The 13,120-nt window shown below is 38.4% G+C and overlaps 1 protein-coding gene across 4 annotated transcripts in view; it reads right to left on the reverse strand.

Moving 5' to 3' along the window:
- Positions 1-13,120, reverse strand: part of cacna1c (calcium channel, voltage-dependent, L type, alpha 1C subunit) — a 285,783-nt gene that overhangs the window by 16,832 nt on the left and 255,831 nt on the right. For 3 of the 4 annotated variants that reach the window (XM_066724501.1, XM_066724502.1, XM_066724499.1), the window contains 4 exons: positions 4,481-4,618; positions 1,959-2,024; positions 787-878; positions 204-366 (listed from right to left, as the gene is read on the reverse strand). In XM_066724501.1, coding sequence (XP_066580598.1) covers positions 204-366; positions 787-878; positions 1,959-2,024; positions 4,481-4,618 — 459 coding nt within the window. Of the gene's footprint in view, positions 1-203; positions 367-786; positions 879-1,958; positions 2,025-4,480; positions 4,619-6,492; positions 6,541-13,120 lie in introns of all 4 variants that reach the window. The other variant, XM_066724500.1, reaches the window with a different exon arrangement.

The following is a 13,120-nucleotide window of genomic DNA, read 5'->3' on the forward strand; positions in this document are numbered from 1 at the left end:
TGTCTGTGTAAGAAGGTATCCCATGATTCTAGATTACAGTTCACAAAAACAAGAAATGCGTGGTGTACAATTATGATTGTAATACTGCACTTTTAAATGCTTTGAAGTTGCCCTGAATAAGGGCATCTGCCCACAAATAAATAATTAAGGTCAGGAGTATTCTAAAGTTAGGGAGAGAAAGAAAACCCACAGTATCAGCTCACCAAGAAGGCACAGAGCATATAGAAGCTGACGAAGTAAAAGATGGTGAAAATGCTCCCACAGTTCTCATCCTCGCTGGCATGCCCCGTTTCCGAGCCGGTCTCACAGGGCTGTGGGGGAATACAGTCCAGCATGATCTCCTGCCAGGCTTCTCCTGTTGCACACCTGGAACACACACCCACACCCACACCCACACCAAGACACACATCAGCTTCCGAACTAAGCAAGGGATAGATAGAGAGCTCAGCATCCTCTAGTGGACCAATGTAACTTACTCAAATGAATAAAGAAAGACTGTAGTAACATGTAGACTCAAGGACTGAATGGCATCACCTCAAAGGATGGCTTGAACTGACTTTCCATGGTGTTTGGATTCCACAAATTCATTAAAAACATTAATTATATAAGCTTCCCAAGGGATTATATCTTGTTTTTTTCAAAACTGGTGCTATGTTACACTGTTACAGGGAAGAAAGGATGAGTCCACATTTTAGAAGAGTAACTGAAATCATATTATAAAGCTTTTTATCCTCCAAACAGAAGCTTTCTCTGAGTTTTGTTTTTGTTTTAGTTCAACACAATTACCTGAACAGTAGGAGCACAGCCTGAGGGAAAGTTTGAAAGTTGTTGTTCCGGTTGATTTGACTCTGGTCTCTTAGGGCAATTTTACCAAACATCTGTAAGGACACATTAAATGAATATGCATGAAGTCGAACAGAAAACAGACACAATGGGTTTACATTGCTTTGCACAATACGCAATATACAATAGGAAGCATGAAATTAGAAGCTAAATGTTAAGGCACAAGCGTGAAAATGGGGGAGGGGGGGTTAATTGGATTTCTTGGCAGAACAACACTCCACTTTGAAATCACTCTTTGAATGTTTCAGTCTTGTGAGAGAGTAAAGTGTCCTCCCTAAACAAAATCCTGGAGTGTAAAGGTTATAGAAACATGTTTTCCAAACATGCATAAATAAAGCCTATTGAATTGTTTCTACAGATTCATTTTAGACTTGTACAGATACTGAGTCCACTATTGATCAATTTTGTCTATGGCTTTCACACCCACATTTATAAGTTGCAGATGTTAAAGAATCCTTGTTTTACATGATTTGTTTGCATGTAAGAATCTGTAATGAACCCCCCAGAATCTATATATATGAGGTAAACATGACCTGTAAAAAACAAATCCATTGAAGCTGCATATTTCAACTTGGTCAAAGTCATATACCTAATTTTAAATGCATGTTAATTATTTATTAAGGAAGTCCAAAGGACAAATGTTAAAAATGTAGCAGTATTTACTGGATTTCATATTTCAGTTAATGGAGAATATTTTAAGCAAATGAATAGGGTTTCCAATAACATCATTCCAACATATGATGCAGGGTGTATAGAGTGCACGGCCATTCTCATGCAACGTTGTACTGATAAATCTCACACTTGCTGTTTGAATTTGTACAACAAAGGAATTTGTGCATGCAACTCAATTGATAAATATAGGCTCTGGGTACACTGTGATGTTTGTCTGTTCTTCCATTCAAGTTTTTTGATGGAGTTAAACAACCACGTCCACAACTAAAATGAGCTTAAGAGATTAATTTAAATCTTTCAAAACTGTACCCATATTACCAGAGAGATTTTTGAACCATTGGATGTCAGAGTCAGAGTCATACAGACATTCATCAGCTTAACTACACCTAGAATGCAGGATGTTCCTTGGTGTCAGCAAAGCCAAAGACCACTTTACTACTCACCTGCATTCCAATCACAGCATAGATGAAAAACAGCATCACGATTAGAAGGGCTACGTATGGCAGAGCCTGAAATTATAGAGATGATATAGAGGGAGCAAAACTGTTATTCTGCTGTAATTTCAGATAATTATGAAGACTATAGGCATTAGTCTGAAAAGATGATTTACGCGTAGAGGGGAATAATACATTTTATGTAGAACAAATATAAAAATTTAAACAATTTAAAGTTCAAATGCGCAATTTTAAAATATCCATTTCAATTACACCTTTGAGAAACAAGCTGTGAATTGAGTTAATGTTTTTATTTTTATTTAAATATATATATATATATATATATATATATATATATATATATATATATATATATATTAAAGTGAAACTATTTTGGTTGTGGAAATGTTTCTGGATGGTTTTCATTTCCATACCAAAACCAATTTAAATGTAGCTTAAGTCTTCTTTTTCACTCTGCCAACCTGTCAAAAGACAGTTAGCATATTATATTTCTGTACATTAATCATGATTTAATTCATTTACCCTTAATAGAGAAATCCTCCTCCTCTAAATACATAATTAAGAATGATTCAGTGCAAGGAAAGACCTGAAAATCGAATCGAGGGGTAGGAAATTGATCTTTTTAGAGAAGCCTTGCCTATATATATATATATATATATATATACACACACTACCGGTCAAAAGTTTTAGAACACCTCAAAAGCATAGAACAAATAAACAATTGGAGATAAAAAAATAATAATGGAATCGTTTTGTTTAACAAAATGTAACTCCTTAAGCTGACAAACCCCTCTGGGCACCAAATCTGTTTGGCTCTCTTTAATCCCATTTGTACTATTTGCTGTTGTGTTGTATGCCAAGTGTTTGGTATCTCATGAAAGATGAGACTCAGCTGATCAAAACAAGACCATCCACGTTTTGGTAGAGACACAGCAAACCTTCTTGCATTGGCTTGTATGGATGTGCCATCCTGGATAAACTGGACTACCTGTACAGGTATCGCCTCATGCTACCAGTAGTGATAAGGTCACTAGCAAAATGCAAAACTAGAGAAGAATCAGTCAGGAAGGATAAGGAGAGAGCAATTGTATGTGGCCACCACCTGCAAAACCATTCCCTTTTTGGGGGTTGTCTTGCTGTTGCCTCTCCAGTGCACCTGTTGTCACTTTCATTTGCACCAAAACAGGTGACATTGGTTCACAATCGCATAGGCTTCCTAACTGGACAGATTGATATCCCTGAAGTTTAATTGACTTGGTGTTATATTGTGATGATTAAGTGTTCCCTTAATTTTTTGAGCAGTGTATAAAATATTGTGTTGTTTTGTCCCTCTCTCTCTCCCCTCCCCCTGCAGCCACTTTTCTCTCTTTGTCTGGTTCCACGTGCAAAACACGCTGAACCACTCTCTCCCCCACAGTCCTTTGCGTATCCCAGAATGCTTTGCGGAGGAAACAGTGACGTCACCCCCACTGCTTTGTAACCCTACACTCCGAAGGAGGAAGATGTAGTAGAGAGGCTAGGGCTGAGTCAATCCACATGCACATCCGGGATACTGCCTTCTGCTGATTGGACATCATTCACCTTTTCTTTCAAACTGAATAAAATGCAAAACCCTGAAGAGAACTGTAAGAAATCTGTTTGATCACGAGACTGCCTCACGTTCACTCTGTTATTCTTCCGGGCCAGCCTGAATAAAGACTTCTTTTCCATTTGCAATACAACTCCTGTGCTGCCGTTTTCATCCTTTCAAAAGGGTTTCTTCAACCGCTTACCTTTGTACCATTTCAGGTTATTCACTGGACTTGAACTGCTTAAATTTAAATAAAAATGGGGGTGTTCTAAAAATTTTGACCAGTAGTGTATATGTATGTATATATATGTATATGAATGCAGACGGACTATTTAGATTCAGCCTTGTTATTGTTTCTGCTTATAATTATAAGCATCTTGCAATTATAGAAACATATTTGTGTAACTGTTGAAATCCTTTCATGAACTTCTTTTACGCCATACATTATAAAATTCAGGCAATAGCTATCCTACAAATATCATACATTACACTAAAAATACAAGCTCTACACTCCTGACTAGAATAAAGATGTAATGTCAGATGTATCAAGACACCTCAAAAGGAACAGATCTATAACAGATCACTGGATAGTAACCTCTTCAAAAAGTGTCCCAGTAAAACAGTTTCCCAAAAACCCATCATATTGGTTCTGTACCATAAATGAACTGCAGACCAGAACTGCAGATCTTGGCCACAAAATACATAATTACGCTGTTGACTTACATAAGACACAGGGCATCCTTATTTTAACACCATTAACCAAAACACATTTTCCAAATTTTCCAAAGTAGTAAATAATAAACACATGCAAAACATCCACATCTATTTACAGTATGCTTATCTAGTCTGTGTATCTGCCAAGCTGTGTGGTCAGGTAGCCCGCTTCTGGTCAATTGCTTTGGCTAACACTAACATGTGCTGTACCTTGAGACATTCTCACCTGAAAGGACTTGATGAAAGTCCACAACAATGTCCGTATCCCCTCCCCCCGAGACAGGAGCTTCACCAACCTCATCACCCGGAATAGTCGGAAGAAGGTAATGGAGATCCTGGCATTGTCTTCTGTGTTCTGGAGTCCCTTTTTTTTGTTATATATACACACATAACGAGTTACCAAACAAGAAATTATGGCAAACATCAACACTCTGAAGACAACAGCCTGGAGAGAATCGGACAAGTTGAGATATCCTAGTGGCCTTAAAAAATTAAATACAGGCTACAATCCATCCACCCTTCTTATATTCAGATTGTACAATGGAGATGAAGGCAGAAGGTCAGAACAACTTAAAAAAATAGTTGTCATTGTTCTATTACCCTGGGAATGAATATATTTGTATATCTTAATATATTGTTGTATTCTGCGATATATATTTAGTCTGATTAAGTGAAGACCTATGCTATGCATGGAAGGTACAGTGTCCATATTGGGATATCCATGTTTATCAATCTCTGCCAAAACCAAATCGCAAATTACACACTTGTACCCAAATGCTGTTTATTTTCTTAACAAAAGTCATGTTCTACTAATGATAAATAATTTAAAAAAACCTGATAAGGTAGACATTTTGAAAAAGCAATTCATGGGTAGGTCAGAGTTTTTATTGGGTCCAGACTTTAGCCTATGCCAACTTTTCCCATATGGTTCCATTCATTGATCTAAAACCATTGTTCCTTAAAACAGATGTTCTTTGTCTGGGCTTGTCTGCCCAGTCTTCACCTCTTAAAGGACCTTCCCCTCATCCATTTTGTATCCCTTTCATATATTGCTGGAAGTCTTCCAACTCTTGCTGGACAAGGTTGAGTTTCATTCAAATATTCTCCTAATGTTGTTTTATTTTCCAGATGAATCAGATGGCTACTCTGAGTGTCTTGAAATTTCAGTTCATTGCAGATCTGATTCTACTAAGGTTTCCTGGCATACCTGTCCTTCATACTCAATGGATTGATGAATTAAGATCATCTCCAAGGCTAGGTTTTCAGTTATGTCTGGTGTTGAGGTGGCTGTGGCAGAATATCTTCACTGGAATCCGATGCATGTTTGAATGTATCATCAAGTACATTTTTTCTTCTCAGCAATTTCTGAAATTGAAGATTTCCAATCACATTTCTAAAAGCAGCTGTGATATTGAAGTTTCACAGCTCATAAGGATTTCAGTCACTAACTCCACAATTACTCAACAATGAATTTGCATCTATAGTGAACAGGATGTCAGAAGACCACTAACATTGAGCAGGCTCTTTATATGAACATTTTCAATCAGTTAAAATGTATATATATATATATATATATATATATATATATATATATATATATTTTTTTTTTTCTTTTTTTTCTTTTTTTTCTTATAAATCACAAATAAAATATGGAGTAGATAAAATTGTTTAAATATGACTGCTATACTATATACTTTGTGTTTTACTTATTAGAAGGACTAATATGTTTGCAGTTCACAGCAGGTTTCGGGGCAAAATAATACATATACATAATATAATCCAGGGGTCTCTAAACTTTGGACCACTAAGATGGATCAGTCTATTAACTGTCAATCTTGGCCTGGTTTGTGTAGCTCCAGAAACCGAGGGACGTAATTTATTTATCCCGCATCTCAAGAGAGATCGGTCAAGTAGAGGTTTGGAGATGCCCATATTGCATTTTTAAAGCCACCAGTTTTAAAACAAGATGCCCGCTTCTCTGGTGAGAGACGATAAAACAAGAGGAGGAGGGTAACACAGTGCCACAGGGTGAGCATGGCACGCACAACAGCAAGACACACGGGGCTGTCACAGTTTGAAACGAACGACGCAAGATGCCAACTCGGGGAGGACTGGCCCATGTATGGTTTGGCACACACAGACAGTCACAGGCAGCATGCGGCTCAAGTGGTGTGGTGAGGCAGTAGGTGGAGCTAGAGTGAACAAATGGGGCATAGAAAGGTTACCGTTGGTCCGTACCATTTGTCTTACCCCGGATGATTGGGAAGACGAGGCGGAGTCAGCTGGCTTTAAAGAAAGGCAGACAGATAAAAGCTATAGTAGGGTAACCTACCGAGGAACAGAAACATTCCTGCCACTTTGCCATTCTTCTAAGAGAAACTCATCTGGTGCAATGGGAGGTACAGGGGGGTACCCCTTTCAGGTTTACATGTCTCACAGTTGTCCCTAATATACAGGAGGTGTACAACTAAGGCTTAAGAACCTGAAATTATGGTTGAATTGATTGTAATATGCTCGGAAGAGAGTTGCAACACATGTGACAGTGTTTAATCTCTCCCTTTTGAATATTATTAAATGTGTGGTACTACAAAAAAGGGCTTGAGAGAACATCCTCAAAAAGCCTTTGAATGAAAAAATGAACTAATAGATACAGGAGGAATAAGAAGCTGACAGTATTACAGCTTCCTCTGTTTTCCTGCAAAGGTTATCACTGGTGCGTCTCAAGAAGCTATCCCCTCTCCCATCAATGGCTATAATGATTTGGCAGATTGGACGTGATCCATGCCTAATGCGTGGCAGGGATTGCAGGGAGTAGGGTTCACTATAGTTAGGGGATAGGATTCCACATTAGCCTGTTTCATCTGAGGCTTTGCTCCAGAGTGAATTCTACACATTATTTTACAATAGGAAAACAGCATAATATGAGTTAATATACCTTAAAATGTATAAAAAATAGTGCTTATGTCATAGAAATTGCAGTTTTAGGTTTGGTCTATCCTGGTAGAAATAACCCTGTTATGCAATCATCATTGCACAGCTATGTCCTTTTCTACATTGATAACGGCCATCTAAAAACAAAGTGGATTTGATTAGGCTGCCCTCTATTTCTGTAATTAATCAAGATTCCAGAAATCCAGTTAGCTTGTAATGAACGAACTGTTGTTTCTTTGTGTGTAAAATCAATTAATGTGGCAGACTACTTCACTTAATTTGAGATTAAATATCTATGTAGCGTGCTCTCTTCTCTGTCTAGGCAAATGATTTTTCAGTAAATAAAGAAATACTCCAATGGCACAAGGTATGCCATACAAGTATTAATTTTCCTTGCAAAATATTGTATAAACTTAAGATTACACAGATGTGTAATTTAAATTAATGAAACCAACATAACCAGGGACCATATCATTTTCAAAAGCCCCCATGTGAGTAACAGCTCTGGCTCCTTGCCTTTCCTTCAGGTTATTGTGACAGTGCAGGTGCTGGTGGTGTTTGTGCACATGTGGACATGCTATGTAAAATATACCAATGCGCCAACATGTTAACCCACTGCAGTGCTTTAATGTCAAGACTATCTTGGCCCCTTTGTTAATGTATTTTGGAAGGAATTGGAAGCTAATATGATAGTATTCTGCAACAAGAAGCAATAAAACAGGTTGAAAAAGCCCTTGCGGTTATACACAAAAGAGTTGTTTGTTGCTGTGGATGTTTTTATTTATTTATGTATTTATTACAGTCCTTTCTTGTGTTTTAAGTTGAGTAATACACATAAATATTCCAGAACTATCCATTGCAATGTTCCAATGCAATCTGGGTCCTATATGTTCCATTATAGGATAGACATTAGGAAACATTAGATGTATTGTTCAACCATATCTTTGTGTCTATTTAATCAGAGGCTGTTTCAAAAGCTTTTTCAAAATAATAATCCAAAAACAAACTTCTACAGTTTTTAACCAAATATGAACATTACTGATCTAATCATTTAAATCCTGACTTTCATGTGGCAGTAACAGATGTATGTTCCAATGGTTAGCAAGATGTGAAAATATTTTTTAAATAAACGCCTCTTTCAGAGTCTGTGTGCACATTGGATTGGTTTGGAGTAGGTTCAGTAGTCAAATACTTGATAATGCAAACCATTTAATTGCCTTTTAGCACAGCCAGCTCTTTAACTGTCCAATTTATTTATATTTTATAATATAATTAGGAAGGTGGCTGCACCACAGACCTGTAATGTAAAAGAAAGGGAGTCTATAAGAATATCTTTGATTCAAAGTCGGTCCTTTAAATGTAAACAAAAGGGCAATCAATATATTTCTTACCACAGAAAAAACAAAAAAGGTTTGTTACCAGTGTGGACGCAGCCTGAGGCTCTGGTGGTTTTCTTTCAACTTGAGAATGCTACCCAAAGGTTGAGGGGTTAAGCCAGTTACCATGGAACCTTAGTCGAAACATTTGACTTTCAAAGCTGCCTGTAGGGCAGTCTGCGTGTCAAACAAATAGCTCTTCCTCTTTCCTGTTTGTATATATTTCCCTGCGTGGACTCTTTGCCGTTTCTTCTGGACCTCAATGTGACATAAGATAGAGCTTTTCTTATTCTTATATTACATTACTATAATTTAAGCTTAAAGTTTAATACTGTTTGCAGTGTGAGGGGCTCCTCTGCCAGCTTGCTTGTCACTGCAGTCTGAAGCTGTGGCTGTAGGAGATCTGTAGCCATCCTAGGCATCTAGGATCAATAGTGGCTGTTTCCCTTTTCCTGAGGGTCAATAATCTCCCTTCTTTCTTTTTAAACAAGGCTTCTTGCTGGTGCACAACCATCTTGATCAGACCCCTGTTAAGGAGTGAGCATATTCATTCAGCACATGCTTTTACCACTGTGCTACATGACACAACTTCTATGCTATCTGCCTGGGCCCAGTTCACAAGCGCAGGGTGTTGGAAGACCCCACCTTCTGAACAATCTGCACGCGCTTCCAGCTGCCCTCCTGGCTCCGAAGCATGGAGCGAGTATCTAGACACTTTGTCACCCCCTAGTGAGTCCAGGCCATCCACGGTGGCTTCATAGTTCCTCTTGTTGCTGAGTCCTTCATCCTCCTCATGACCCTCCCTGCTACTGGCCCTTTCTCTGCCATGATTCCAGTGTAGAGACCCCAGCTTATGCCTCAGTGTAGAGACCCCAGCTCATGCCTCACTGCCCGGCAACTGGTTTACCATGGTGGATCTGAAAGACACTTACTTTCATGTTCCCATCATGCCAGCACAAAGAAAGTTTCTCAGTTTTGAGCCCAAAGGTCCATTCGGCTTGTCTCTAGCTCCCCGCACTCTGTCCAAGTGCATGGATGCAGAGCTAGCCCCCCAGCGCAGTCAGGTGTTATGCATCCTCAAATATCTAGATGACTGGTGGGTTTGTTCTCTTTGCTTCTGTTTTTTGTAAATAGTGCCCAGTAGAGTTGATTGTGTCCTAATCCTGGGTGTGTTTTTTTATATACAGTACAGTGCAAAAGTTTTAGGCAGGTGTGAAAAAATGCTGTAAAGTAAGAATGCTTTCAAAAATAGACACGTTAATACATTATATTCATCAATTAACAAAATGCAAAGTGAGTAAATCAGTATTTGGTGTGACCACCATTTGCCTTCAAAACAGCATCAATTCTTCTAGGTACACTTGCACACAGAGTTTGAAGGAACTTGGCAGGTAGGTTGGCCCGAACATCTTGGAGAACTAACCACAGTTCTGTGGATTTAGGCAGCCTCAGTTGCTTCTCTCTCTTCATGGAATCCCAGACAGACTCGATGATGTTGAGATCAGGGCTCTGTGGGGGCCATATCATCACTTCTAGGACTCCTTGTTCATCCTTACGCTGAAGATAGTTTTTAATGAGTTTCGCTGTATGTTTGGGTCATTGTCAAGTTGCAGAATTAATTTGGGGCCAATCAGATGCCTCCCTGATGGTATTGCATGATGGTATTGTACTTCTCAGCATTGAGGAGACCATTCATTCTGACCTAATACCCAACACCATTTGCAGAAATGCAGCCCCAAACTTGCAAGGAACCTCCACCATGCTTCACAGTTGCCTGCAGACACTCATTCATGTACCGCTCTCCAGCCCTTTGGCGAACAAACTGCCTTCTGCTACAGCCAAATATTTCAAAGTTTGACTCATCAGTCCAGAGCACCTGCCATTTTTCTGCCACTCAGTTCCTGTGTATTCATGTATAGTTGAGTCGCTTGGCCTTGTTTCCATGTCCACTGTTTCCTGCCAATTCTGAGCTGCTGGACATCTTCCGATGTGAAGGGAAGTAAGCATGATGAAGGGAAGTAAGCATGATGTGTCTTTCATCTGCTGCAGTAAGTTTTCTTGGCCGACCACTGCGTCTACGGTCCTCAACGTTGCCCGTTTATTTGTGCTTCTTCAAAAGAGCTTGGACAGCACATCTGGAAACCCCTGTCTGCCTTGAAATGTCTGCCTGGGAGAGACCTTGCTGATGCAGTATAACTACCTTGTGTCTTGTTGCTGTGCTCAGTCTTACCATGGTGTGACTTTTGCCAGTAAACTGTCTTCAGAAACCTCACCTTGTTAGCTGAGTTTGGCTGTTCCTCTCCCAGGTTTATTCCTCCTACACAGCTGTTTCTGTTTCAGTTAATGATTGTGTTTCAACCTACATATTGAATTGATGATCATTAGCACCTGTTTGGTATAATTGTTTAATCATACACCTGACTATATGCCTACTAAACTCCCTGACTTTGTGCAATTGTACCTAGAAGAATTGATGCTGTTTTGAAGTCAAAGGGTGGTCACACCAAATATGGATTTGATTTAGATTTTTCTTCTGTTCACTCACTTTGCATTTAGTTAATTGAAAAATATAATCTATTAACATGTATATTTTTGAAAGCATTCTTACTTTACAGCATTTTTTCACACCTGCCTAAAACGTTTGCACAGTAGTTTATATATAAAAAAATACTTATTCTGGTTGAATTGAGGCCTCCCCTTAACAGGCATTGTTAAGGTTTCCTTAACAGTCTACTGCCCTCCTCCTTTGCGATGGTTTTGTTATACATTAACCCCTCCCTGTTTGGGTAGCATTCTAAACTTGAAAGATATCAACAGGTTGTGAATGCAACCCTGGTTATCTGAAAAAGGGAACATTACCCAAAGGCTGCAAGATGGCATTTGAAGTTCAGACTCCTGACAAAGAGGAAGAATCAGTCCACGTAGGGCAATATATACTAATAGGAAATGTGAAGGACTGTTTATATGAAATTGCAGACTGGCCTACAGGCAGCTTTGATACCCTCTGAGTAGCATTCTCTTCTTCAGCTAACCGGGGTTACATACATTCAATTAATGTACATGATGGTTTCATTAATCATTTTAACTTATAATTGTAAATTACCCATGGCTGCTCCACTTTTATTACATTTGTATATATATATATATGTTCTACTACTACAGCTACTACAGATACTATTTATAGTAATTACACTAAATCATTAGGCCATGTAAAACATTAGAAACAGCTCTGCTAACTGTAATATCTCATTAGGAGGTATATATGTGCAATTGTCCCTTTTTCTTGTCTTTGTTGTCCAAGATTGTGAAGAGGCCAAGACCTGCAGTGGCATTATTGTGGGCATTATCTTGGATGCAGTTTCTTTAATCCGAATTGTGGGAATATTTTAATAAGGGAAGTGTCCAGATCAAACCACAGTTGTAGTTTTAATAACATGACAATAAGTTGGGTGCATTCCATAATTGCATAGCTCTCAGGTTGCATCAGTGAGAAACTGAGCTAAAATACATTTAAATTAAAAATAATAATACTATATAAACTGGAATAGATAATTCCAAATAGAAACCACTTTCACTTATAATTCCAGGCCTTTAGATAACCCAGGTTCCAATTTAGGACTTTGTTTTGTTGATTTCTATAGTAATTTTGATCTTTGCTGCATTCATATTTTAATAGCCCTAGCAGGGCAGACTTAAGTGAAGGATACAACAACTGATCAATGTAAGGCTATCCAAATATTAAAAGAGACAATAATGTTACTTCTGATACATTGAAGATTTTCAAAGCCTAAAAAGTATTTCTGTTTGATTTGGTTTTAATGTAGCTTACCATCAGGATTCCACTCATCAGGTGTGTTACTAGGCCAACCTTAGCTACACTTTGATATATATTGAGGCACAAATAGTGACTATAACATCAGGTGTATAATAATTGCACAGGTCTCTTTTAGTTAAAAACCCTACCTGGGGAACCTAGAGGCCTTGGGTGAAGAACACCCCACCCAACAAGACAAAGAGAGAAGACATTCATAAAGAGCAAGTGCATCAGACAGAAAGGAACAGCATTCAAGTATATGCAGCCGGACATCAGTCAACAAGACACCAGAGCTGGCAAACTTTTTTTTTTTTTTTTTCTTTTAGGAAGCATCTGCTGATAATTTTAGTTTGCAGTGTGTTTGAGCTTGGCTGTGGGTAGAGAAAAGACCAAGCAGGGTCTAGACAGGTATCTACAGGAGAGCAATAGGTAGAGCTATGCACCAGCTTGTCAAAAGCCAGGTGTGCTTTTGTATACCAGTGAAAGCTTTTATTTTGTAATGTTTTGTTTTAAAAAAGTGCAAAGGGTTGCTTAAAACATCAAATGAAGTGAAGGGCTCTTTATTGTTATCATTATGTTTTCCTTCTTCTTTTTTTCAAAAAAGTGAGAAGAAACAGAATCATGCCAATAACAAAAAAACAAAACAAAAAACAATCCAAAACTGAACTGTGAACCAAAATAAAGTTAGTGCAGAGAATTAACACACTGTATAGCAGGAGGAAGGCATACATTCCAGGCTTGACTT

Source organism: Amia ocellicauda, chromosome 15 (assembly GCF_036373705.1).
Source record: "Amia ocellicauda isolate fAmiCal2 chromosome 15, fAmiCal2.hap1, whole genome shotgun sequence".
NCBI lineage: Eukaryota > Metazoa > Chordata > Actinopteri > Amiiformes > Amiidae > Amia > Amia ocellicauda.